The sequence below is a fragment of the Amphiura filiformis genome, chromosome 16 (genome assembly GCF_039555335.1).
Source record: "Amphiura filiformis chromosome 16, Afil_fr2py, whole genome shotgun sequence".
Taxonomy (NCBI): domain Eukaryota; kingdom Metazoa; phylum Echinodermata; class Ophiuroidea; order Amphilepidida; family Amphiuridae; genus Amphiura; species Amphiura filiformis.
Window position 1 is genome coordinate 46,889,360 of NC_092643.1, and position 17,710 is coordinate 46,907,069.

Below are 17,710 nucleotides of genomic sequence, written 5' to 3' on the forward strand. Positions count from 1 at the left end.
ACAACAAGCTCAGAGCAATATAAGCTGTGTCTTCACTCAATGACAAGCAAGTTCACCTGCAATCTACATAAATTCCATTAAATTCCAAAAGGATTGATGAGTTTTATCATCTTGTCTTATGCAAATGTCTTATTGTTTCCAACTTGCATTTGAATTGCATAAAGATATAAAGGGATTTATTTTGAGCTAACCAGCTTCAACACAAACTCATTGATAAATTCATCCAGCAGTATTGCTATACAATGTAGGATATAATCAGTCCAGTACAGTATAGAGATATACAAACTTCAATCTGTGTTGGGGATCAAGCAAGGCGAGTCAGTCTGGCGCTGAAATTGATTTTGAGATGCGGTTGAAAGAAGTATTGGGATATTCCAGTTAAAATCCATACACCCCTTATGGAAGATAGACATGACCTTAATCTCACACACAGGGAGTGTGAATTTCAAATGGGTATATCTGAATGAGTGACTCCATTTGAAATCTACACTCCCTGTGTGGGAGATTAAGGTCATGTCTTGCATAGAGGGTGTATGGATTTCAACTGCAATAGCTTATTCAACCTCACTTAAAGGTGTATGATCACCAGACTGTGGTTCGATTGTAACACATTGTTTTTTCTCCTTCGCATTAATACAATGTATACAAAATTTAAAAAATAAGTGAGAGCCAATTGAATATTGAGTGCTATGGATAGTTTCACAATACTTTAGGGGGACTCTGGCAATCATAACATTATGCCTTATATGTTAGAAAAATAATTATCAAGCACGAATCCCATTGTTTTATAAAAAAACAAACTCATATTGACCATAAACACGAATAAAAACAGTCGGCTATCAACATGCAATATTCAAAATTTCTGCGCCGAAATTGTCTAAGTGCAATGATGTAATGGTTATTTGTGTTCAATTGTCGTCAGCCTTCATTGTATTACTGGGACGTCATTGCACTCGGCGCCAGGGAATTTTGAATATCGCGTGTTGAGAAAAGGATATTTTTATTCGTTTTTATGGTCACTATGAATTTGTTTTAAATAAAACCATGTGATTCGTGCTTGATAATTATTTTTCTAACATAAAGGAATAATGTTGTGATTGCCGGACACTTCCTTTAAGGGTTATATTTTTTCAAACAAAAAGTCTAAGCAGTAAGCACCCCTAATTTAAGTGATTTATTGAAAGTTGAAGTGAGGATTTTGTGTACATTTCCTACAGCAAGTGCAGTTCTATTATGGTACCGCAAAACATAATGGGATAGACCTTTAAGCTGCTGTAGATTGGAACTGGGATGTGACATTTTCAAAAATGTTATAACTGTAATTTCTGTGCCACTAATATAATAGAAAGTGGCATGGGAACTTAATGATCTGATAATTTGAAGCCAATTGTCAATCAATGATTGTCAACATATTCATAGTTTTATTCACACAACACAAGTTGAATAGCTTCACTGTTCAAAATATTTATTACATTGGTACTCTTAATCAATATCTCAATCTCACTTCCTTTAAAAGCATGTAACTTCTGAATGAAAAAATGTGCTACAAATATATCTTCATGACCTAAAATTCTTAGAGAAGATAAAACTACTATAATTTCAAATATCCAAAAAAAATTGAGCTTACATTGGTGCATAGCACAGTGCAAAAAATTCTGCAAAAATGAAAAGTCATCAGTTCCAATCCTTTTAATACAGTTTGTATACACATATTACTATATGACACTGTTGTAATGCAATCAACAGTTTTAATAAAATCTATTTAGCACTGTCTTTGGTCTGTCCATCTTGACTTGCTTTCCCCATGTAGGATGATGTGTGAACCCTGGTTGCAATTTTATCACCAGGGAGCTAGAATTAGCTCGAATAATCGGTTCTCTTTCCCATGCCCAGGATGCAACATTCTGGTTTGGACTTCTCACTTTCTCATCAATGACTTGTTTCCATGGTGATACTCCTCCTGATGGGGATGAAGTTGGTAGCTGGAATGAAACTTGCGATGCAACACGTAGATCATGACTAGTCATATCACCTACAGAAGTATGTGATCTTTTATCAGTTGTGATGGTTGGACTTGTATGATTAAATCGTGTTGAAGTTCTGGAATTACATGGAACATGTAGACTTGCTGACATTGAAGGCGTCTTTTCATACGATTTGGGTGGTGCACTTCTTGATGGTCTGAGGCGTGAATCGTTCGCTAGTAAAGTTGGCATGGAGTGATGGTAGTGTGATTTACGAGAATCTACATCATGGTTTCTGCTTATTGAAGTTTTGGGTCGCTGGATGCAGCGTGAGCAAGTGCAGTGACTGAATCCATATGCTTTTTTACTAGAATCCGTGTGGTGATATGTCACATTGCTGTAAGTCAAAGGTGCGTCACTGACTGCTATAGGAATATGAGCCCGTTTTGCACAAGTCTTTATTCGTGTGATGTCCGCATTCATTTGTTTCAGGGATGTCCGACGTAATGTTTCGATGGCACTGATCTCTTTCTTCAAGTAAATGTCCTCACGGAAATTGAGGCGACGCATTTTACTAAACATTCCTGTGGCGTCGCGAACTTCTGGCGCTTGACGCAAGTTTCCAGATTTCCAGTTTTTCTTGTTGTTTTTCTTGCTGTTTGTATTCATTTTGATAACTGGAATAAATTCTGAACTGAAATTTTAATGCGTCCTTTAACAAAATAAGCATGCAAAGTTTATGCTCTTAGAATAACTCTATTATAAAAAGTATCCAAGACTAAGTTGGCTTAACAAAAGATATCAGATGTTATACTCTGAAGAATGTCACTTGTAGCCCTTAAAAATGCCAGACGTTTCAGACATTGTAATATGTCATGTCCAAACTACTTGGTATATCAACATGGCCAACACAGTCACAAATAAGCAGAATGGGTGAGCAAGTTCTTGATAAAGGCTTCAAAGTTTTAACAGGACTTGCACCACTGCAAATTAGCATATTGTCAATGAAAACATACATGTTCACAGAGTATCAACATCCCAGTATTGGTTCACAGACCTTCTTGACGAAGTACAAACAAGATTTCTCACAAGTTAAAAAGTTGAACATCAAATTGTCTTTTTTTTATCAGAACAGCTGATTTGATGTTCAATTGCAGATCAGATTTACAAAGCTGAAAACAGTTTGACTGCTTCAATTCAACTGTACATGTAAGTTCATATGGTAAATCTGTTTATTGCAACTAACAGGTCTAAGATACTTGATTCAAAATTTGATCAAAATCCGATTTTGAAAATTCCAGTATTGCACGACTGAAGACAAGTTAATAAGTAACCAAGAACTGGAGTCTCCCTGATGAAAATCTCAGTGGCCTATGCAATCACTTTTCAAACAAGTTTTAAACTAACACTGTTCGGTGCATGTAAACACATACCAGCAGCCACAAACCATATTTTGTACCAGTTACCATGGAGGGATAAAAACACCCTATCACCATCTTCACAAATGATTATTACCAATCAATGATTGTTTTTGTAGGGATTAGGAACAGATATACTTCTTAAAATAACAAATCAAGGGAATCAATAGATAAGTCAAATCACAGCAATATTAGTGTTGCCACAAATTACCTGACCCAAGGTGTGGCAAGTATCATGTCAAGGCGGTGGTGGGTGGTGGCACAGGGCTATTCCAGTTGAGACCATACACCCCCTGTAAAAGATGTGATCTTAATCTTCCACACAGGGAGTGTGAGTTTCAAAATGGAATTACTTGAATGGGTGACTCCATTTAAAATCTACACCCCATGTGTAAAAGATTAAGGTCATGTCTTCCATTGGGGGTGTATGGATTTCAACTGGAATATCCCAATAAAGTAGTAACCTATTAATATCATCTAGTCAACTAGGAATACACCTAAAATCCTAATATTTGGACATTTTTACTTAATCAAGTAAATCAATCATGGATGGTCGCAGCTTATAAGTTCTCCCATGGATTCTCCCATTTTCCTCCTGCATTCTAAAATCGGACCTCTTCCCATATTCCTGTACCAGCTGATCTGTTTTACCTCATTCACATTTTATCAATAATATAAATTTCAAATCATTATTGATGGAAGAAGCACAATTTCCATTTTCTTAGCCCAATTGTGCTGGGTAAATGCACCTTGTGGCAACACTGAGCAATATCAGTATCCATGACTAAGACAAAGTTTGAGTAAGCAGCTTAAACTATTCATAATCAATAAACAAATAAAAGTCACACATATTGACATATTAAACGATTATGTTCGTTTTAAAAATGCGCCTTCTCTAGAAGATTATCTTCTAGAAAAATGATTTTTATGGAGCAAGTTTGAAATTCAAAGCGCGCTCCAATACATTGGCTCTTGATAGAAAAGTAAGTATTTGGGATCAAACTATTTCTGGCATTTGTAGCCTTTGTAATGATGGTCAAGAAGATGTTAAACATTTTATGTTGCAATGTAAGGCATATGAAGATATCAGAACTCATGAAATGAATAGCCTTAAATACTCACTGTGTAATGTAGGTTATACCTCAGTCTGGAACATTTTCACCAGTAGTGAATTGGATACTCAAATGCGTTTCATCTTAGGAAGTAATGTTATGTATTTTATGCCACTTTTCCCCAGAATCATATCAAGCCATAGATTGTATTTTTGATAGGTATTGTAAAACATTTCTCAAGAAGGCATGGGCTCATAGAAATAACCATAAAAATCAATAGTCCACTGTCACCGTAGTTTATTATGTTCATAAATGTATTTGTATTGAAGTCCCTGTACCTGTTTGAGCTTACTTTGCTATAGACATATAACGAGTTATAGCTCAGAAAAGTGTTGTATATAGATAATCGGGTTAATTATGTATATATTTAATGTTATTTAATGTCTACATGTATAGGGCCTCCTTGGCCAGGGAAATGTTTGGACCGTTTTCAATTTTGGACTTGTATCAATGTATTTATGTTTTGTTTTGCTTGTTTTTGAATCACCTTTTGTAACTTTGTAGACTAAATGTAGAACGCACCGTCTTAAACGTGTGCCGCTGATGTAAAAGCGTATGTTCTAATAAATATCTATCTATCTATCTATTGACAACATATATACCTGCAAGCCACAGATTTGATTTCAAAACATCTTGAATTGCTTTGTTCTTGGGTTGCCCCAGGACTGCCATTGTGAAGACTTTCCTGGTTCCAAAATGAATCAATTTCCTTGAGTAAACAGATTTACCCTTCTTTAATTATACCAGTTATTGAATTGATTTTGTTTGTTGGTTACAGAAGTCAAAAGTGATATTTACTGTTCACAAACACAGAGCAATGTGATGACTCAGAGAGACCTAAGTTGGACATTTTTAAAAATTAGTACATGTATCATACAAGTTAAATGCCCAGGTTAAATGTTGAAATCCCTAAGTCCCTAGAATATTTAGTTGCACAGGGTGCATCAAAATGATTGTACCCATCAATATCCAGCAAGTATGGCTAAGACTGCCACATCAAAATTTAGCACAGTATCCACCTCCTTTGTAGATTTAAATGAACTACAAGGTCCTACAACTATTGTAGTCATTTCAAGAGGATCTAATGTTGAATTTGGACAAAGTAGGTGTTTTATTAGATAATAAAGCTGGTGGGTATGCCTACTCATTTTGACACACCCTGTATTAACTTTTTATATATCCTTTATAATGTTTAAAAAAAAAAAATTTTGCTCCTATTTTTTTTATTATACTGGATGTCATATGAAATAATTCATGGAAAAAGTGGCAGTTTTGATTGGATTAAGCACTTCCTTTCTCTTGACCGAAAGGCTGACAGTAAAATTGTTCACTTGATTGTTGGGAGTGGCCTTCTTTTCCTTGTTCTTTGTCTTCAAATCTGTTTCTCACTTTTCTTTCCATAGGCCAGCATGCTTATATAGGCCTTTAAGCCTGGCTAGAGTATTTTGTTTGAGCCTGGCCCCATCAGTACCCAAGTGTGTCTCCACATGGAGTGACATTTTAAACAAACAAACAAACAAACACTCACCCTTGAACAAACAAACACAAAAACAAACAAAATATGTACTTTCTTACCTTACTGCTCTGGTATGGGCCTTGAGGGAATGATCCTGAATCCAGTCACCGTCTTTATGGGTAAATATATCAACTACTTGATTGGCCTGCAAGAGAAATTATCATCATCCTTACATCAAATTTGTACAAAGCAAACTGTGGGGAAAGGATGTTGACTATTCCACCCCAGACAATTGACTAAAACCTAGACCTACTGACTTCATTGTGTGTAAAGAAGTCAACATGCATAGCAAAACAAAAAATTTCACAAAGATGCAAACAAGAGAGTCCTACCATCAAAACCAACATCAGTAGGCATTGAAGACCAGTGGATGCTGGTTGCAGGCCACCAACCTCCACAATGTAAGTTGTAAGAACTTTGGTTTAAATTTGTACTTTCTCGATAAGAGAGTCCTACTTTGCCTGTACACATGCTTCGCTATGCAACTTGTTTAACGTGGGTGCTAACAGCACAGATATCATGCACTTGCTACAAGTTGTGTGGCTTTTATTTCCCTGCGATAGCAATTCCCCGTCAGTCTGTCAAAATCACCATAAATATGCGAGGGATTGGCACTCAGAATCTAGGTTATTAGTTCTACCATCTGCGATAAAAGAGCTAGTTTACATACATATATGCCATACATGATGAGTCTGTTTAACACTTTCTTATATTGCTTTAATGTTTATTACTTATTTGTTTTGTTATTTCCTCATTAATGCCATTATTGGTAATTGTTAGTGACTTATTTGATCAATCACAGCACACCTACCACAAGTTTTTTCCCTTTTCCCATTCCTCATATTGTTCATACAATACAAGCCAAGTAGTTGGTATAATAACTTGTGCTACAAAAACAATAGAGGGCAGACTTTAAAAAAAACTTGTTGGCCTGATGGACATGCATCAGAGATATCAGTGCTTTTCTCAAGACAACATTTTTCCCTTGAACTTGCAGAAACTTTGTTTTTTTAGTGTATTCATATATTTTTATGCAAAATTAATATCAATAATTAAAAATGATGAGTGAAAATTTTAAAATTACTCATAAAAATCTGATATTAAAAATATCAAATCAAGAGGCAGTCCTAATGGTCAACTCAGTTTATGAGTGTTTTATATTATGAGTCTGCTTGTAGAGGATTTTCCCCCATAAATATGAAGATACATGATTTGTCTATACCAAATGCTTTCCTTTGTAGGCCTTGTAATGTAAAGTACATCTATTTGATGGATGTTTACATGGGTAGAGGAAGAGCCAGAATTTAACTTTTAAAAAATTTGACAAACATGGTATGGTCAAAAATGGCTAAATATTTTAAATATAATGGTGGCAAGCATTCCACATGGGGCAAGACAGGAAAAAAAATTCCATATCCCTATCCCCCGGATAAGGGGTTGGGGCCAAAAGGGCCTAAAAATCTTAATTATCATGGTGACCAGCATTCCACAGGGGCCAAGACAGTAAACAGAATCAAAAAGATGTTCCATAGCCCTCCTCCCTTGTCTTAAAATGGATTGGATAAGGATATCGTGTTGGTTTCATCAAGTGAATAATAAATTATAATACAAAAACAAACAATTCAATAAACCAAACTACTACTTACTGCTGTAGCAAATTGATTTGGCGATTCATGGGGACTCCACTCAGCCACATTGACGTCCCATTTCACCGTACTCTTTCTTCTTATCTTGGTAGTCCTAGCTCCAGGGTCATCTAAGTTAACAATTTCCAAACTTCTCCTCCTGAATAATAAACAAACATTAAACAAACATTTGGGTTGTTCTAAAACAGTGTTTACCTTTTAGGTGTTGATTTCCGTTTAATGCTCTAAATGTTTAAAAGCAAAAAATAGAGGCGGTAGTCCCAGATAGGTTGTCCGAAGATATGAAACAATTTGCAATTGGATTTGAGCAGTACATGTGAGTCCAAATTTGTCATTTTCAGCCTGTGATGTATTTACAAGTTGACTTTAAATGACCTTTTGACCAAGATTGGTTGGAATAGGATTTAAACCCTTCATACACATAAGACCAAATTTTAACCAAAAACCTCCACACATCCACCCCCACACAGACAAACATGACTTGTGAGACCAACAATTATATGTCAAGGAAAAATAAAAGCTGTCTGCAGAGGTAGCGCTAACATTCTTTTAGCTTTTAGCGCATAAAATAACGATTTAGACTAGAGGTTGCTAAAGGGTCATTTTAACCCTTTATTTCTATTGTTTTGGATCCATAGTTTCATAAAATTTAAATTTTTGACACCTTGTTTGAAAACATAGTGCTACCCTGACTGCCTGAATGTGTTTTTTGGGATTAACATGTAAACATATATATTATATGTATATTATCACATCTGCAAATAAATATAGAAACTACAATACTTTTACTATACTTAATAAATGGTTTATTACACTCAAGAAAACAAAAGGTTTCCCCTAAAAATTTGTACAGTCGGCACATTACAGGAAACAAAACAGACCTGCTATAAAATAATGTTTTCAACTAATTTACATTTTATAAATATTAAATGTGTACACTTATTACTTACCCTGCCAATACAGCCATCTGCCCTTGAGCATCAACTGCCATCGCAGTAGCCTAGAAGAAAATAATATTACAAAGAAAGAGTATAGATTTTTTAAACTCAATTTTTTCATCTTTCAAAATTTTCAATTTTAGCCACACATTTGACGATCTTCTTGGAAAACCAACTGGCAACCGCACTGCTAAGCAACCAGTATCATCAAATATTGTTGAAGTGCAATTTTAGCAACATTTTTGATGCAATCGCCCATCATGATCAGCTTTGTTTACTTCTGAACTTCCATTGCTTTACATGGTTTCATGCTTCAGTGAATCCGACTAGCCTAGAAGAATGTGAAGCTATCAGTGAGCAAATTCGTGGCTAGACTTCACGAGCAACAAAATATGTGAAGGCAATTGAATTATTGTAGTGCTTTATGACGATTGCCCTCCTCCCTCAAGTGATCAAAGAAGGCTATAATCAATCCAGGCCACTGATAACTCATTAACTGGCAATGGAAGCTTTGGGATCATAGGGATAGAGCTGTCAGCTATCTCAAACCGCGTCACATGCAGTGAAGCATTATTGTAACACGTAATGTCACAATGTGAATGATGCTTGGAAATTCAATTTTAAAAGCAAAAATAAATGTCGTATGTATGTAGCACCCAATACATGTACATGTAGCACCCAAAACAGATGATCAAAACAAATGACAATTGCTTGTGAGGTCATCAAACATTGTCATTGATTTTCAAAACATATTTCAGCAAACTTTAAATTAATACATGTAAGTGCAAGTTTTCAAGTGCCTGTTTACATTTAATTTCTTTTGAATACTCAGCAGGATCCATCATTGGATGTAAAGCAAAGATACTAAGATAATGATCGGGTGCAGTGCCATGAGGGAAGACATGCATGTATACAAGGGGGCACACCACTAAATCAATGCGCCATTTGTGCAACCCTACTGAGTTCCGGTAAAATACAGAAAGTTTTTGAGGTATAATGGGCTGCTCTTTGGACTAATAATCAGAAAGAGCAGCGAATTATAGCTTAAATAAAAGTGTAAAGCCTGTGCATGAATTTGAATCACTAAAAAAGTCGCATTTTTATAATTATCAAGAAAATAGGTCCGCGTATTAAAAAATGGGCAGAAAGCGGGTTTACAGTCATGAGAGCATGTCAAAAACAGTGAGGCGCTGTTTAGCGGCTCCTACCGGGAAGACGGGACGGAAGACTACCCATACATTGAAACATATGTTAAACTTTCATCGATTTGCAATCGACTGGTTATCCTTAAATTTCTCAGAAAGTGCGAAAAGGCCTCAAAGCGAGCAAATAAAAGTGGTGTTTTGACACGTGTTTCCATGGGGCAATTATTTAGTGGTGTGCGCCCTTCGAAGGGCCTAGGAGTAAAACCGTGCTTTTCAGAGATTCAGCCAAAATTGAAATGGCTTTTGATTAAATTGCATTTTTTTCGATTTTAATAGATAGTTTATATGTTAGTGAATATATTTAATGCGTTTTAGATGCACGTCGCGCTAAGATTATTCCCCCAGAGGCCTTCAAAGTTCAAGAAATTGCCACAAATTGTGTGAAAACAAGATTTCTTGGATTTAAAGCAATTTGGGCTTAAGGTGACAAATCGGTGCGTGTCTTTTAAAGCTGCCCAATCTTGGTTTTATATGGGCGAGGGGGTGATTGTTATAAATCATTAACAGTAGACCCATGCAATTGTGAAACATGATTTACTCTCATTTAAAACCGAATTTCATCAGATGGAAGGTCAAAAACTATCTAGAGAATTGGAATTTAATGCAAATATAGAAGAGTAAGCACGAATGGTCAAAATGTTGAAAATTTGCCTATTTTCGGAATCCACCATGTAACTTTGAAGGGAATTTCTCTTGAAGTGAATGTCACAGAGCAATTCTGTTTCGAGCGTTTTACTCAAAACATTTTATATTTCAAGAAAAAGATAAAAGAATTAAATTTTATGAACATCAGAAACCCTTGAAGGGGCACACCACTAAATCAATGCGCCATTTGTGCAACCCTACTGAGTCTCCGGTAAAATACAGAAAGTTTTTGAGGTATAATGGGCTGCTCTTTGGACTAATAATCAGAAAGAGCAGCGAATTATAGCTTAAATAAAAGTGTAAAGCCTGTGCATGAATTTGAATCACTAAAAAAGTCGCATTTTTATAATTATCAAGAAAATAGGTCCGTATTAAAAAATGGGCAGAAAGCGGGTTTACAGTCATGAGAGCATGTCAAAAACAGTGAGGCGCTGTTTAGCGGCTTCTACCGGGAAAACGAGACGGAAGACTACCCATACATTGAAACATATGTTAAACTTTCACCGATTTGCAATCGACTGGCTATCCTTAAATTTCTCAGAAAGTGCCGAAAAGGCCTCAAAACGAGCAAATAAAACTGGTGTTTTTACACGTATTTCAATGGGGCAATTATTTAGTGGTGTGCGCCCACAAGCATATGAACATACATGTAAGGAATGCCAGACGACTCGCCCCAAATACAACTCGCCCCAACAGACAACTCGCCCCAACGGACAACTCGCCCCAACGGACAACTCGCCCCACGTATACAAACTGGCCCCACGTACAACTCACCCCAATGATAAATCACGCATGAGAATATCTTCCCTAGCATACGTAAGAAGGTTTTATCACACTGCTACAAGGATAGAACAATGGTATATCAACAACTATATGAGCGTCAATTGGCAATATTTTGTGATGATTATTGCTGAAAATGTTGGTCAAATGTGACAACTTATTAGTACACTAAAGCGCACGAACGGAAATTCGCACATAAATAAATGTCAATCGGTATTCAGAAACATCAGTACTACACACACTCAGTAGAAATTAATTGTTTCATAATACTTAAGTATAAATAGAAACAACATACCAATTAGTATTCTTGGGTATGTCAAGTCTAAAAGTTGTAAAATTTAGCAGAATTGACGCCAGGATTTCGATCACCCGGACGATCACCGTACAGCGAAACCTGTCGAATTCCACTACCATGACACTGGTCAAACTGCCGTCGATCGCGTCGTTCTTTGCATGTTATAATTATAATTATGCCTTGCCGAGATACACCGTAAAGAATCCACCATAAAATGGCCTACTCAAAGTATATAATATGGCAAAACAAAACATTATAAAAATAATAATAATAGTAATAAACAACAACAACAAAACGCTTGCGAGTTTTGTGCATTTTTATTTTACCGACTCAGTTAGGTATAAAAAAAAAGCCTCAAAATAAGTTGGAGATCACACTTTGAGATGTTTAAAACTTGCAGTCCTATAAACATATTAAATCAGAGATCTTCTTTGACAAAATGCAACTATTAAAAGGACTGAAAAAATATTTGGCAAATTTTTCAAAGACAAATGAGCAAAACAAACACCAGCAGATTTGAGATATTTTGTGGGTTCCGTCTATGCACTGACTTTCACCCCCCTTTTTTTTTTTTTTTTTTTTTGCACCGCGTGTTAGCGGCGGATTATTTGCTGTCACTTACATGAAAACGCCGGGTGTGATCATGTTCAATCAATGGTACCGTGATTAAGCACGCTGAACTTCGCGAAAGTGCCAGAACACACCGGCGGCGTAGCTTGCTTGACAAGTCCCAGGCCCTTGACGCGTGCTTTACACACTGGCGTGAGGCTACGATCGATTGCTTGACAAGTCCCGGGTCAAGTAGTCTGCTCTCAATTTGATTAAGACCCGAGAATTACGAGTCGCGTTTTGTGTTTGCGACGGAGGCGTATCGGGAGGCAGTGCCTTGAAGAAGAAAAATGAAATGATTTTGTTTGCAAAACTGGTTAAAGCCTAGCGATTAACGATTTCGGTCTAATTTTAATTTGGCTATTCTTTGTCCAATATTATTATAGTAACAACTGTCAGGAAAGATTTCTGGTCATTTTAAACTGTGGTGTTCTATAATAATCAAAGATATAAATCTAAATTAATTATATATCTTTAATTGTTTTAATTATATAATTTTGTATATTTTATGTATCAGATCGCCAATTCACCAATTCAAACATCTATTTATTTTTGGTAACAAAGGACCACTTCCAAATCTGGGTGTTTGATATACCTAGATTTGGAAGCCGAGTTTATTTATTATTTAAATTTTATTTATTAAACATATCGTATGTAAAGGCCCCCTCCTGGTGTTACTGGTAATAGTCATTATCAAATATAGGCCTACATAATGTTATGTTGGGTTGATGAAAATGCTATTATTCAACAATGAATTAATTTATCAGAGATTTTAAAGCTCTTTGACTGTCTCCAACTAGAATTCCCTTTTAACAAAGGAACACGGCGAATTGAAGCGCACTGCTGCATTTAGCATAATCTATCGACATGATCAAATAACTGTCAATTATTTACAAATCAGAATATAGTCAGATTGCACCCTTTTTCATAAATAAGTATGATTAATATAATATATAGCTAGGTTTGAAAGAAATAATGCATGTACAACATGCAGAAATGTATAATCATCAACATGGTAAATGAAAGAAAGAAACCTAATAATAATAAAAACTGAGATTTTCCATTTCGAATTATTGGAGAAAGAAAACACAAATTCGGATTTATATGCATAAAAGTAACATTTTCCATTTCCTCGCTCAATTCTTCTGTTGAGTATGCGTGAGTCATGAGGGTGCGTGTTATATGTAGGCCTATAGGGTGTGGGGAAGGGTGTGTGTCCGGAGTGGATGCAGAGAGAACAAATAAACAAAACAGAAGTCAATGAGACTTTAGAATTACGTCGTCGTCGTCCTATGAGTCATGACTTTTGATGATCATTCCAGCTATTTCGGTATTGTGCAAGATGATAGGCTGCAGTAAGAGATAGTCCTGTACACTCTTTGATTCCATGTTAGTGGTTTAGTATGCCTACTGCATGCGTCAAAATCCCATTCCTACATTAAAATCTCATTCCCACATTAAAAGTATACAGTACCATGCATGATGATATAATAATGTCTCTCTACTGCACTGCAGGAAAAAGAAAAGAAAACAAATTCAGTTATGCGCGCAAAAGCCGGGCGCAAAAGTAACATTTTCCATTTCCGCGCTCAATTCTTCGAGTAGGCCTATGTGTGTTCAATACTGCTCATGAAGGTACATAGGTGTGCGTTTTATGGGTGTGTGTGTCGGTAGGGGCGAGGATGTGGAGAGATGTAGTTGTTAAAGGTTTATTATGCCTACTGCGTCAAAATCCCATTCCTACATTAAAAGTATACAAGCTTATGGCATGCATGATGATATAATAATGTCTATAGGACTATATACGTTCAAGCGCTTGCTGCTGTACTGCAAGACACCATAGGCTTCCAAATTGACGATAATTTCTATGGTGAAATCTGTCGGACTGTCTTGTTTTCTTGGGTACTTGGGTGCCAGCTAAGTACATCATCATTGTAGTTTTACAGCAATCACGAAAACAGAAAGAAACACCCACGCCCCCACCCACACATTATTGAACACACATAGCCTACTCGAAGAATTGGTAGCGGAAGCGGAAAATGTTACTTTTACGCGCATAAATCCAATTTGTGTTTTCTTTCCGCTATAATTCGAAATGGAAACTCTTTCTCATTTAATTCTCTTACAACATAATATAGTATATAGTAGGCCCTAATACAATATATTGTGGCATATTTTTAAATCTCAGTTAAAACTTTGTTTATCCGTGGGTACACGAAAAAGACAATAATAATTGTATTTATACTTTGTTTTTACGTTTCTTACACCTTCCCATTTCACACGAAAGATATTCAATTTATTTATTCTCTCAGAACAAGCTTTTCTTCTTTATTTTTTTTCCTTAAAAAAATGTAAAAAGTGGCGATATTTAATGTTTAAACATGTCCAAGCTTACATTAGACTCGCCAAATTCATTATGTTTTTAAGAAAATGGGACTACCATGGGTAAAAAGAATCCAATTAATGTGCAATAATGTGTTTATTGGTAGGTTTTGATATAATTTGAAACGTTATTTTTCCCTGTTCTCGCGCGCAAGTTATATCATGTATAATGTCTTCCCTATAATCAAACACCCAGATTTGGAAGATATAGGTTGTTCACCTTTATGCATGATTTCATTTTAAACGTCATATAACTATAGATCTTCCCTATCTTGGTATATCAAATCCCCAGATTTGGAAGCCATAGGCCTATGATTTCATTTTAAACTTCATAATAACCCCGCATATAACTCATATTTTTCCTGTTCACCGTCTACTAGGTGTTCACTATCTACATTTATCCAATACCCAGATAAAATAGGTGGGAGAGAGGGGATGGCAGGGCGTCAAGGTGTAAACCGATGGCTCACAAGGAGAACGAGAAGGGTGCGTCACCCTTGAAATAAAAATCCCTGAGTATTCATTTAGAGTAAGTTTCACGTAAGAAACTTGGGAAAAACTAAGAGCAAATGTAGCCTTTACAGAAGACCATTATCATCACAAATCATAGAAAACCCCGTTTGAAGTTTGACACTTGTAGAGAAAATAGGAAACATTTAATCTTTGTGTGTGTGTGTTGTTGTTGGGTTTCTTAAACGTGTTTAAGAATATCCAATATGGTAGCACTAACAGTGCATGCGAGGAAGGTCTGTGCGGCCTGCGGGTGTGGGAGCTTGTGGGAGAAAAGTTATTTTCTCTGAAAAACGTCATCAACCATAAGATGAAAATGACTTGACATGCACGCTATAAAATATGTTAAACAGGTTAGAGGAAAAAGGGCTACCTTGTAGGCTACCTACAAAAGTACCAAGATTTAAAAATGGGAAGGTTAGGGACCTATGCCCTCGGGTAGCTGGTCATAGCTCATTTACATAGAGATAGCCAGCGACGCATGTCCCCTTGGGAGTTAAGTTGCCGTGGTGTTTAAATCAATCATGATCAAGTTGTAAAAACAAAATGAATCATGATAGGCCTAACTGTCAATCACAATTATCAAAATCATAAAAAATACATTATGTACTCATATGTACATTTAAAAAAATGTATCTGATATAGGCCCCCCCCTATAGAAAATATTAAATTATATAATTAAAATAATATTTAAATTAAAGATATACATTGTAGGCCCTATAATTGATAATTTTATATCTTTGTTTATATTATAGAACACCACAGTTTAGAATGACCAGAAAACTTTCCTGACAGTTGTTACTATAATAATATTTGGCAAACAATAACCAAATTAATTTAGACCGAAATCGTATTAATACTAGGCTTTAAAACCAGTTTTGCAAACAAAATCATTGCATTTTTCTTCTTCAAGACACTGTCTCCCGATACGCCTCAGTCGCAAACAAAAAACACGGCCCGTAGATTCTCGGGTCTTAATCAAATTGAGAGCAAACTACTTGACCGGGAACTTGTCAAGCAATCGATCGTAGCCTACATCAGTGTGTAAAGCACGCGGCCGTGGGCCCGGGGACTTGTCAAGCAAGGTACGCCGTCGGTGTGTTCTGGCACTTTCGCCGAGGTCCGCGTGCTTAGTCACAGTAGGCCTACCATTGATTGAACACATAACACACCCGGCGTTTTTGTGTAAGTGGCAGCAATAATCCGCCGCTAACACGCGGTGCAAAAGAGGCGAAAGTCAGTGCACAGCACGGAACCCATAAAATATCTCAAAGCTGCTGCTGGCGTTTGTTTTGCTAGTTGTGCTCGTTTATCTTTGAAAAATTTGCCAAATATTTTTCAGTCCTTTCAATAGTTTCGTTATGTCAAAGAAGATCTTCTCTGATTTAATATGTTTATAGGAGCTTATAGGACTGCAAGTTTTGAACATCTCAAACTGAGTCGGTAAAAAAATACACAAAACTCGCAAGCGATGTTTGTTTTTGTTGTTTTATTATTTTTTTTATATAATGTTTTGTTTTGCCATATTTATACTTTGAGTTTGAGTAGGCTATTTTACGGTGGATTCTTTACGGTATATCTCGGCATTACATAATTATATTATCGGGTAGAACTCCTTGGCCCTCCTCTACGTCCTCCATTCAATGTTATGCGCTATAAAACGAAAATAATTACAACATGCAAAGAACGTCGCGATCGACGGTAGTTTGGCCAGTGTCATGGTAGTGGAAATCGACAGGTTTCGCTGTACGGTGATCGCACGGATGATCGAAATTCTGGTGTCAATTTTGCTTAATTTTGCACCTTTTGGACTTGCCATACCCAAGAATATTAACTGGTATGTTGTTTTCTATTGACTACTTTTATTAATTACTATTCGAGTTGATGAGTGTGTGTATTCTACTGATAGTGATGTTACTGAATGCCGATGTGCGACTACCCGTTCGTGCCAAAGTACGGTATAAGTTGTCAAATATTGACCGAAATTTCAAGCAATAATTATCACAAAATTTTGCCACTAACGATGTTCATGTAGTTGTTGATATACCATTGTTCTATCCCTAGCCGAGTGATAAAACCTTCTTACGTATGCTAGAGAAGATATTCTCTACGTACACTTAAATACGAGTTTGTATGTGGGGCCAGTGTGTTACTACTGGGGCGAGTTGTCCGTTGGGGCGAGTTGTCCGCGGGGCCAGTTGTCCAGCGTTGGGGCGAGTTGTATTTGGGGCGAGTTGTCTGGTTTCCCATGTAAGTACTGAAACTTGTAAACAAAATCATTCATGAAAACATCCATGTCTATCAAGTTGATTGAAAAATTACAACACACTTTTATCAGAACAAAACTTACCTGGCTAGGCTCTTTGAATTCAGAATGTTTCGTGTTCATTGCTCCATTTGTTTGCCATGGCATTCTATAATATTGTTTTTGTGGACAAGAGCACATAGAAATAAATTCAGGACGCGGAAAACAGACTAAATCTGCACTGTGATTTCGTGAAAACCTTGATCATGAAATTACGATGTCAATTTGACCTCAGGTCACATTGTTGATAAGAAAAATGTTTTGCATAAATTTTGTATGTAGTTGAAATTTTAAACCATCAAAAACAATTACATTCAATTATTTTATGCGTTAAAAAATCTATTAATATTAATAGACTTGTACATATTATCAAATTGTAAAATTG

The 17,710-nt window shown here is 36.2% G+C and overlaps 1 protein-coding gene across 1 annotated transcript in view; it reads right to left on the reverse strand.

Annotated features, from left to right (window-relative positions):
- LOC140172698 (GATOR2 complex protein WDR59-like) overlaps window positions 1–17,549 on the reverse strand; it is a 78,268-nt gene extending 60,719 nt beyond the window's left edge. The window contains exons 1-4 of the mRNA XM_072195830.1: window positions 17,371–17,549; window positions 8,607–8,656; window positions 7,657–7,795; window positions 6,070–6,155 (exon numbers count right to left, since the gene is read on the reverse strand). Coding sequence (XP_072051931.1) covers window positions 6,070–6,155; window positions 7,657–7,795; window positions 8,607–8,656; window positions 17,371–17,466 — 371 coding nt within the window. The 5' untranslated portion in view covers window positions 17,467–17,549. The remainder of the gene's footprint in view (window positions 1–6,069; window positions 6,156–7,656; window positions 7,796–8,606; window positions 8,657–17,370) is intronic.
- Between the last annotated feature and the right edge of the window lie 161 nt (window positions 17,550–17,710).